Raw genomic sequence first — 12,114 nt, forward strand, 5'->3', positions numbered from 1 at the left:
ATGCATTGGTTCAAGAATTGGAATAACATTATTTTTCACCGGTCACTTGTTTCATATGATTTCAAGGTGTACATAACATAAAATAATACATTATACAAAATATTAATTACAAGCGGAGAATGATAACCAGAATAAACACAATAAGGGAGAACAAATAATTTATATGATGCAATTGTTATGGTATCCATTTTTGATAGAGCTTGTATAACAATTTGTACATAGTCTATTATTTTTATCATCAGTATACTATCTGCCTTGTTCTCTGCGTAAACTATGAGCCGGGAAACGATATTTACAAATGTATGGTTTGCATTTATAGTTTACAATTCTAAATAAAAAGTCTATCTAAATTAAATTGCAAACGATTTGTACTATAAATATCTCATTTGAAACCTCCAAAAATAAATGCACTTTCTTTAATAATGAATGTACCAGCATTCTTTCTTGCTAACGTGTTAGAAAAATATTTATACAATTACACTTTGGCTTATACAAACATAATTAAGTCCATATCTAAACTTATAATCTTCAATTTTACAAAACCAGTTTTTATTCTTTTTAATACAAATTCTTTTTTACAGCTCATTATAGAAATTTTTTAAGATAACATTCTATGTACTCATAATTTTTAACTAATATTATTCTATGTTGCCTTTTAATAGACATAGGCAATGTTCCTAATTCACAATAAATCCAATTAGTCACACAACTAATCCTGTCTTTAAGAATATGTTCACATTCCAAGTTGAATCTATAAGTTATGTTAATAAAGCTTTGAAGTTATTATTCATGTTATTCTAACATATAAACTGACTTAATAATTTATCATACACAAATAGATTACTTTCATTGGAATTCTAATTGACCGATTTAACGTGTGAATCAAATCAAATATTTTTCAAGACTTTTGTTTACACAGAAATACATTTCATGAATGACATTTTTCTTACGTCTCTTTTTTATGACTATTTCGTCCTTAAGCATGTTAAACTATGATGAAACAAAGCAATACTTTGGCTATTTCAGTAAGAAACGGGAATATGCATACTGAAATTTACGACAATAATATCATTTCAATTTTCTCTTGTCAATGTTCATCGTTTGCTGTTGCTGGAACTCTGTCTTCCTAAGGCATACATACTACAATTAGTTATCATAAAAAAAGCCTAACATTTTGAAGTAGTTTAAAGCGAATATCATCCTATGCTATATTGTGTTTTCGAAATTCCATACCTACATAATCAAACAGCCTTCACGGTTCCAGTGTTCGGTGGTTTTACTATAAAAAAAAGTATGATACATAATACATGCTTATTAATTGTAACAAATATTATTATTATACTTCAAAGCACATGTTTCGAAAATAATGTTTCCTCGCTTTGATCGTGATATCTGCTTGGTGGTAAAAACGGTCGATATTACAATGACACAAGACATGAACAAACATGTAAGAAAAATAAGAATTGACGCCCCTTTTTAGTTTTTAGTAGGACATCCGCTTTGGCTTTGCAGGATATATAATTACACAGACACGTCCGGTCAGATTTAATAATTAAATCCGATGCCTCATCTAGATAGAATATTACGCTCTCTGCACGTTATGAACCCTTACAACAACTCTTTGGGAGGTCTAAGTGTTATCTTTTGTAAGGAAACATATTCCCTTCCAAGCTTATCCTCCAAATTTACCGATCGAACAAACTACAAAGATAAAGAGATATTTCAAAACTTTGAATTTTTGAAAATTTAAGGCTTTTTTACCTCAGGAATAGATTATCTTATTACTGCATTTGGTAACACTTTTAGAAATTGCTAATCAGCAATGCTCTCCAACCATGTAAATTATTGGCCTTTTTATATAATAGCCAATTCATTACGGAAAATTTTAATATTTGATGTCAATAGCCAATGTATTAAGAAAATCTTACCTGCATGTTTGACAATACCTGAAAATAGTAGAAATTTACAATTATTCAATTCCTTTAGAATGTTATTGGATAGTGCCTTACAATATATCTGTTAAAATCCAAATTGTTTCAAGCTTCGTGAAATGCTCAAGATATTTATATCTTGTTCAACGTGTAACTGGGTAGGTTTAGATTATTTTGCAATGTTATAACTTAATTATCTTAAATGGATCAGTTTACTTGCAATACTTCTTCATTTGAAAAATAAACTAGCAAATGAAGAAATACTTATCATGTGATTAATTTACAAAACACATTACAATAAGGTTCAAATTGACGATTATAACAAACACATATTTTCATTACGAAAATGAACGATAGGCATATACGAATATTTTAATGAATATTAAACCATTTCGATTCTTCGTTTTTTTTAGTTAATTTATGTACCTAAAAGTACATACACAACTGTAACAGTTTGATGAAACAAGATTTTACTAAAATAGGCACTTTAATTCATGATTTAAATAAATATTGCACATATTCTACAGAACATGTATTTTTTATTGATAATTGACACGACATTTACAAATCGAGTCTACAAGAAGTAAGTTTCCTTTAAATACTAATTAATTACAGTAGTTAAGGTAAATAAACATGTACACACAGATTTATTATTATATAGAATATGTAAATCAAAAACCCCGCTGACAAGGAATACTTCGTTTGATCCTAAGAAATAATAGCTTATATTATTTGACATGTTCTTTCGTATACAGTATAAAAAATAACTTATTTTAAATAGTTCTGAACGTGTCAATATTTTGGTATTCAAATGATTGTCCTTAGTTTAACCGTGATTCAATATAAGTCGGGAGAATATTATACCTCAATACTTTTTCTTTATCATTCATATGCCGTTTCACTTCTGGAGGACTGTAAAGAAATAAATAATGCGTTTTATCAATTTAACTGTGACTGCAGACAGTTAGTTAAAAAAGAAGGATTTGAGAAAGATTGATTTAAAAATGAGTATATTTACTCGTTTCAATTGATACGAACAGTACAAACAAGGTTGTGGTTTACATTGCATTAAAACAAAATCTGTAACAGGCTTATGACGACATGCAGAAAAAACAACTACAATCGTTACTACGCGTTATGGTTATCCTAAAAGAAAATGGATAACCGATATGATATGTACACATGTAAATTCACCAGCCACATGTTTTTGCAGTCTAACATCTTTAAATACTACAACAGTTGTTTACTTTGTTAAATTTCCGATTTCATCTTATTTTATAGTGGGATATTTCAACTGAGTTTTGATTGAAATCGAGCGTGATAAACGCTTAGTTTTTTACGCACTATGAATTGGTAGTATTTTCTAACATCATATACTGTCTTAGAAGTTGTTGTTGTCATCACCTTGAAAACAAATTTACACTAATGAAACGCATGAACAAATACAGTGTGGCCATTCCCATCTTAAATGTTTTGTGTATGAAAAAAGTAGAATAACTTATTTACCTTCAATATAAAACCGGAAAAAGTCTTAACAAATGGCTAAATCCGAAACTCAAGTACATCTAACAAAGGGAGAACGATCGTCTTATTTATGACATGCAATTTTTCACATAAAAAATAATGGTCTAAACCTGGTTTTATAGCTAGCACAACTTATCAGTTAAAAATTGAGTAAAATTCCATTACATTGACAACAATATGTAGGCAAAACAGACAGACAAACCAGGAAAAAGTAAAAGTGTACAAAATTTGGGTACATCAGTCAACAATGTGGTAAAACATTAATCACTATAAAACAAACCACTACATGTATGTCACCAAAGAAAACCAAAAAACCAAAATACCTGTTTCTCATTTTTATGTAGATTAGGCCGTTGGTTTTCCCGTGTGAATGGTTTTACAATAGTTTTTTGGGGGCCTTTACATAGCTTGCTTTTCGGTGTGACCCAAGGCTCCGTGTTGAAGGCAGAACCTTGACCTATAATTGTTTACTTTTATAAATTCTTTCTTGAATGGAAAGTTGTCTCATTGGCACTCATACCCCATTTTCCCTTGTAAACACTTAATAGACAAAACACAAGCGCAAAACTGATAGACATGAGATTACCAGAAATTAACTAAACAATTCTTTTTAAAATATACAAAAAATAAAAAAGGGCACATTAACACGAGTTGAAGAAGGAGATCAACGTCAGTATCTATACGTTAAGACAATCTGAAATTGCAAAATAATTCTTCATTTCAAAATGAAATACATGTACAGTTCATTATAACCATAGCTTACATGATACATGTGATATGCGTGACTTTCCTGAAGTTGAACTTAATGTGAAAACTAAAAGGCTCCCCAGAGCCTATGCCATTTCAGCTTCTTATTTATAAACTTCCATTTCTATGTAGCAACATTCCAGCAGCGCCTGCATACGGAGTATATATCTCCCACTTGATACGATATTCCCCGACTTGTGTTTTCTATCATGATTTCATTGATAGAGGGTTGCTGCTCACAAGGAAGCTATTAAACCAAGAGTTCCAAATAGGGAAGTTCAAAGTATCCCTTTGTAAATTTTACGGACACATCACGAGTTGATAGACCGTTATGGAATAACCGTTTCGCAGATGATGTCGAATATGTCCCTTATGTCGTAAATACGTTCTCGAATATTTCCCTTATGTCGTAATTGCATTCCCGAATATGTCCCTTATTTCGTAAATACATTCCCGAATATGTCCCTTATTTCGTAAATACATTCCCGAATATGTCCCTTATGTCGTAAATACATCACCCATCTCTTTTCACGAATGTGACCTACCGAATTATACTATTTACCGGATTTGTAATAACAAATGAGCAACACGACGGTTGTCACATGTGAGGCAGGATCTGTTGACCCTTCCAGAGCACCTGAGATCACCCCAAGATTTTAGTGGGGTTCATGTTGCTTAGTCTTGAGTTTTCTTTGTTTTGTCTTGTTTACCATTATGTGTCTGTTTGTCTTGTTTCTATATAAGCCATGGCGTTGTTCATTTATTTCTGATCTATTAGTTTTACTGTCCCTCTGTTATCGTTCGCCTCTCTTTCATATCGCTTTCTTCTATTTTAGCTATGTTGACAATCTAGGTTGTTAGGAAGAGTCGTCTGAATAATTTTTTAAACGTTATAGCCAAAGAATATGTGTTGCCCCGTTTGGAAAATAATTGACCTAGTGAGAGTTTTGTAAGATGTTATATGTAGGCAAAAGTGCCAAAAAATATTACAAATCATAACTAAAATTTTCAATAAGATTTCTGTCATGTTGACTATATTTATTTTCCTGCAGATTTATTTTCCAAAACACAGTTTTTATCTATCTTTAATACTTTTCATAATTACAGGCAGAAATAAATAAGTGGTTAAATTAGCGTTTAAGGACAAGAACTGTATAAAAAGCCGAAAACGTAACGTAGGTTAAAATTGACATTCTGACCATTTGTTGTCCTTGTTAAATTTATGTATCCATAGCGGTTTTCTAGGTAACTCCGACTTTTTATTTTAGGCATTATTTCCAATGTTGTTTTGCAATCGTAATCATCGGACACATTTTTAAAACAAGATACCCAAATATGGAGTGTGGGCAAGTTATATTTATTATCTGTTCGAACACTGTTTTTCTTGTGTTCGCTACTCCTTCGTTACCGTAAAAGATAACGATAAATTTATTTATCCAGATTGTGAGTTATCTCTTCATGATTTGGGTGATCATTTGGACCGAAGCTATCCGGAACTCTATATAAGAGTTATTCCCCTTGATGCATTCCTAACTGGTAAACAATAAGTGCTAAAGACGTTATGTCTTTTGCTTTAAGGTCCTCGATCCAAAAAAAAAAAGAACAAAAATATGTCAAGGTCAAAGTTCACGGTCATTTTCTAAATTTTGATTTTGCCTTCTTTTCAAAAACCGTAAAAGATATCGACATCATATTTTTAGTTAATTAAATGCTAATGATGTTATACATACATGAAAATGTACGCTGGGAGTTGTTTTCTTCCTTACTATATTTAACATTACATGTGACATAACTCAGTTGCAATATATACCAAAGACCTAGGATCTTTGATAAAAGGTCCTTGGTTAATGACATTAAAATTGAGGTCAATGTCAAGGGTAAATTTAACATTCTAGCTTTTGACCTATGCTTTATATATCATATTTATATATCAAAAAACAATTAGATTTCGATTAACTGAACGGAAATGACATTTTGTAAACCGGAAGTAACGACTTACTAAATTAATATAAAAGTATATAGACCCATATATTTTTGAAATCAGTGTTAAGTTAACTATCAAATCAAATAATATCGAAAGTGACATTTTTGAACAGGAGGTAACAAAATATTTCCCAAATTTCAAACAAAAAGTTATAGAAACTATAAGATATCATTTGACACTGAGAATGTTTTTCTTAATATAATTTTTATATTGTCTAATCAAAAACATTCTTAGGGGTGGAACGACATTCATTTGTTCTCTATTTTGTATTATTCTAATGCCTTTCGTGTGCAGTGTTGTTGTTTCTTAAGTTGTCGCTTAGTCATTTGGTATACGATATCGAACAGTTTAAACTCATTTAAAAATAACAATGTTTAACCGAACACTATTTCATTCGGTTCTAATTTCTTATTGGTACACGATAAATGCATAGGGTCTTTAAATTGGTTACCAACGCTCTGTACAAGTTAACGGAATGGAAAACAATAAGCATATTGCTCTCAGGTAATGAGTCCAAGTTTTTTGACGAAAATCTTAGTGTGTTTATATATTTAAATTATAAAAAAGCACCGAGCGTGTTTCTCAACATTTACAACCTTATTTCTGTAAGAGATCTTACTTGAACATGGGCAACTTATGCTCTACGAGATACGATAGTCAAATGAACTTTAAAGGTGAAATGCAAAGGTAGAAATTTTTTTTTAGGAAAAGGAGTAAATCGCAAGAATTTATGTTTAAAATGTTGATATTTATATTTATACAATAATTCCAAACCTCGTTGGTACTAAAAATAACAGGTAAATATTGGTGTCGAAAAAATACAGGAAAACCCAACCTTTATTTCCTTCTCGCTGTGACGTCATATGAGTCCTTTGTTACATTGGTATCAAATACATGTGTTAGAACGTAACATTGTAAACAACGTTAACCGGCTATGGTGTTTTGTGTTGCATACAACTGTAAAACTGGATCAGGTCAGGGATTATGTTTGTTTACATTTCCGAAAGACCAACAAAGACGAAAGATTTGGACACGAAAGGTGAAGAAGCAAAATTAAATTTCGTTCAACGGAGCATTCCAGATTATGACCCCAAACACTTTGATTTTGATCAATTTGTTATTAATGCAAAGATTGCCTCGTTCATGACATTCACACCAAATCAGAATAAGACTGAAAGCAAATGTTATGACTTTATTTAATTATGACAAGACGGCATGAACAGACTTCTGCCCTTCCTTTAGGGAGCCAGCCCAAGTATGCATCTAGAACATAGCCATAGGAAAATAACGGATATTAGAGGTATCTACATTACAAAGTCATATATTTCATTATTCGTAAGGCATATTTGGTTCTTAAATTAAGGCAGGGTAGGCATCATTTGTGTTTATAATTTGGTTAGGATTATTTTTATTGAAGCTCGATCTAAATAGGTAGGTTTGAAAGTCAATCACTGATCTTTTCCTATAAAAGCACTGGTGGTAAGCGGATGGTCGTAACTTAAAGTTACGACCATCCGAAGATGGGAAACAACTCTAGTAATAATTTTTTTCTTTTCCGATTTTCGTGCAGTAAGAATTAAATTACAGAGGGGTGAGCAGGAGTCTTTGATAATTTTCCTTTTCCCCAACCCATCCAATCACATATCCGTACTCCCCCTCAATTTCGCATGTCCCCTGCCAATCCCTCCCTCAACATGTAAAGGTCGCAATGTACATTAGCTGTGTTTACCAACCTACTTATATCAATATATATGATTACAAAAATATTGTCTGAGGTGACTATGACGTCCAACGGCTGTTTTGCCAGACAAACTGGGGTCGTGCCGAGGGCCCAAGCTTCTCTAACAAAACAGTCGTTGGATGTCAAAGTAATCTCGGACTCACAAAAAGTATGCCTATTAAATACATTATTTTACTATTTGATTTACACACCATGAGAGATTTTGAAGCCGACAGGCTGTTAAAAATCTATTTCGTTTCCATCTTTACCATCGGATGTAGAAAATGTTGGCCTCTTTATCCAGTTACCGATTCGGCATCGGCAATCCTCTGGCTCTGACTTTTAGATTCATACATGTATGATTGTACTGACATAGTTAGTTTAACCTTGGGAATGTCTATTTGTTCACGTTCATCGTCTGTGGATCGATAGTCCATAGTTGCATCGTTGAATTGTCGTTCACATATTCACGGCCATGCTTGTTTGTTTACATAATGAGAGGACACATATGACGCCACCAGCATTCTGTAACAAAGGGAGATAATCATGTTGCACTTTCCCCGATGAACCATGAAGTTACCTGTTTTATAGCTATTACGAGGACACACATACGACTACCAATATTTTTTTAGTATATATTTTAACCAATTTATTACAATATGAAACAAAAAAAGTTTTTAAAAACCTTTGCATTTCACCTTTAAGACCTACTATTGTTATCTGAAACGTTTCATTTGATTTGATTAAAAAAACAAAATGAATGCTTACTATTACGTGTACATTTATTCCGTTTTACATATTTGTCCGTCACAAGAAAATCGACTTAAAATGGATCACATCATACGCTATTAGTGTGTTATTTACATTTAAATCAATTCACATATATGACTTGTCATGTTCACTAAAATATTTTATTTTTTACGACTTGTTGCCTTTGTATTTATTTATTCTGAAAAATAGACGCACTCGATTAGTTATAATCATTGGAAAATATACATTGATTCGATTCTTCAAATTTAAATGTAATTTATTTTTTATATCTGCATGCTTAAATAACAATTGGTTAAAGACAGATATGTGTAATGTTCAATCATGTATATGAATGTGTGTATATAAACTCATAATATATACAAGGATTTCATTTTGTATATTCGCCAGACGCGCGTTTCGTATACAAGACTCATGAGTGACGCTCGAATCTAAAAGAGTTAAAAAGGCAAATAAAGTTCGAATTTGAAGAGAATTGATGACCAAAATTTCTCAAAGTTTTGCCAAATACAGCTTAGGAAATCTAGAAGTATAAAATCCGAAGTATTTTTGAGTAAACAGTTAATTTAGAAATATTACCATATCAATGATTACTCATGTCAGCACAAAACATTTTGTATTTACGCCATACGCGCATTAAGTATGCATGTATTAGAGTAGAAGTTACTAAGCTGAAAACCTTGTGTCTAATCCATTGTCATTTTTTTAACAAGAAATTATGTTAAAACAGACTAATGACCACGCAAAAGCCTACCCGGAAGTACCCTTTTAAACCGTAGGCATATTGTTCTTTCATGTAAAAAGTACAAGATTTGTTTTTGAAATCAGTGTAGAAGGATTTAATTGACACTGGCAATTATATTTTGTGAACCTTAAGTATTCATCTTCTACAATTTGATAAAGGTTTATATAAGTATTGCTGTCATGTTTTAGGCTGTATTAAGTATTAAGTCCTTCCTGTGACTTATTTTCAGATTTGTTTTAAAACACTAGAGTGGGATTTCTTTCTTATGTTTTTATCGTCTCTCTGGCAGTCATAATTATCAACGGTTTTATTCGCCAATCAACATTTTTTTTTACTTAATAAACTCATCACAAATACCATGATTAAAACTTTAAATTAACGCCACACGCACGTTTCGTCTTCATACGACTCATCAGTGACGCTCGAATAACAAAATGTTAGATAGGCCAAATAAAGTACGAAGTTAAAGAGTACTGAGAACCGAAAATTCCTAACAGTTTTGCCAAATACAGCAAAGGTAATCTATCCCTCAGGTAGTAAAGCCTTAGTATTTCAAAAACTCAAAGTTTTGTTAACAGTTCAATGGAATCATTAATATTCAATCATCGACCGTAACTAAAATATTATTATGACATATTAATAAGTTAATCGTTTCATGTTCTTAAGGATGTACGTAGGTGAGGTTTTGGAATTTGTAGCAGATGTTTTGACTCCTTGGTTTTTTTCCATACAATAGAATGTAAATAAAGGCAACAGTAGTATACCGCTGTTCAAACTCATAAATCCATGGACAAAAAACAAAATCGGGGTAACAAACTAAAACTGAGGGAAACGCATAAATATAAGAGGAGAACACGACACAACACTACAATGTAAGACACACATAAACGGACCAAGCATCAGACAAAATCCCACGAGAATAACAAATATAACATCAAAACCAAATACATGAATTTGGGATAGACAAGTAAAATAGTTTGCCCTATAATACCCATTTATCTTTTCAAATAAGACTTAGTAGCTCAAAAAGGGTCATTTACCAAAATTTAGGCAGATTTTTGAATTTTTCTTTTGATTTGAGACTCTATTAATACAAATGCAAATATAAGGTTAAAGTCCGAGTATGCTTTTTCCACCCATATTTTAAAAATCATATATCTCAAAAAGGAGCTCCATGATCTATCAATATTTTTAGCTTATTTTGTTCCTAAACTAATACTCTTCTGACTTATAGTAGGACTTTAAACATCTTGATTTTTTTTAATTTACAAACCCTCACATAAGTACATCCTTAATATACCATATATTTATGGTCGATGCCTCTGCTGGTGGACTTTTAGTCCCCGAGGGTATCACCAGCCAAGTAGCCAATACTTCGGTACTGGCATGAAAATACGGATTTATTTGTGTTAATAAAATTTGCTGTTACAAAATATTAGAAATTATTAGAAATTAAGGAATGTATCTCCCTCATACAAAGGTCTGATTCCTTTCACGGATTTGGCTATACTTTTTTGATCTTTTGGATTATAGCTCTTCATCTTTTATATAAGCTATGGATTTTAAATATTTTGGCCACGAGCATCACTGAAGAGACATGTATTGTCGAAATGCGCATCTGTTGCAAGAAAATTGGTACCGTTAATTTTATTAATAATTGCGAGTATGGAATATCGATCATTAGTATACATTTTGTATTTTACTTTTGTTAACCATGACCTAGACCACTACTATCATACCTGGAGCAGGATATTACCGAAAATAACATATCTTATTTGGATTCTGTTACATATTTGTAAGTTTCTTAGATTCAGTATTTGCTATATTAAGATTTTTTCAGAGTATTGTAAAACTAAATATAGTAATAAAAAGAAGAAAATATGGTATGGTTGTCCATGAGACAACACTGCAAAATCAGCTTTGAAAACCCCGCAATGGTAATGTCAAACAATTCAAACCAGTAAACAAACGACTAAGCAAAGACTGTATTGTTCGTTAGGACTTAATAAAAGTTCAAAGCCTTCAAAAATAAAATGAAATTACGTAAACGACAGAGTAAACTCCAAACAACAAATCAGCAAACAAGTGTTATTGAATCATTCTTCTAAAATATGATCACAATCAGAAGCACTAGTTCTTGCTGGACATGCTTTGTTTCAACTTCAAAATTAAAAATGTAATAAAAAAACGAAAAAAAATTAATAGAACTGGAAGGAATTTGATACTCTCATTCTTTTTTCTTGAAAATCCAAATATACAGAATTAAACTTATTTCTTCCAAGACAAAATCTACCTTTTCGGTGTCGGCGTATTCCAATAACACTATTAAAACAATTCTATACAAAAACAAAAGTATCTAGATATAAATCGGAAATGGGTTTTAAACATTCAAAGAACAAAAGGAGGTACCCCAAGAATAGGAAAATGTTCAGATTAGTTTTACTTCCAAAGGTAAAACACACAAAGAGTACACTCATGACACAGATGACTAAAAAAGATATATTAGGAACTGTAAACTTGATTACAAGGTACCACTTGTTACATATGATAAAATATCACTATATATCCATCTCAAATTTAAGAAATCACAAATTTCACAAACAGCGCTGAAAAACATAAAAAATTGAAAAAAATTGAATATTCTATAACATCACCTTCAACACATTTAGGATTGAAACAACAATACTGTTCCAGT

General features: G+C 31.5%; 1 protein-coding gene across 1 annotated transcript in view; it reads right to left on the reverse strand.

Annotated features, from left to right (window-relative positions):
• The window catches only part of LOC139494414 (uncharacterized protein PF3D7_1120000-like), a 78,771-nt gene that overhangs the window by 11,718 nt on the left and 54,939 nt on the right, over nucleotides 1–12,114 (reverse strand). Inside the window, exons 8-10 of the mRNA XM_071282578.1 lie at nucleotides 2,804–2,843; nucleotides 1,929–1,946; nucleotides 1,613–1,701 (exon numbers count right to left, since the gene is read on the reverse strand). Of these exons, the coding sequence (XP_071138679.1) occupies nucleotides 1,613–1,701; nucleotides 1,929–1,946; nucleotides 2,804–2,843 (147 nt within the window). The remainder of the gene's footprint in view (nucleotides 1–1,612; nucleotides 1,702–1,928; nucleotides 1,947–2,803; nucleotides 2,844–12,114) is intronic.

This window comes from Mytilus edulis, chromosome 11 (assembly GCF_963676685.1).
Source record: "Mytilus edulis chromosome 11, xbMytEdul2.2, whole genome shotgun sequence".
In the NCBI taxonomy this organism is placed as follows: Eukaryota; Metazoa; Mollusca; class Bivalvia; order Mytilida; family Mytilidae; genus Mytilus; species Mytilus edulis.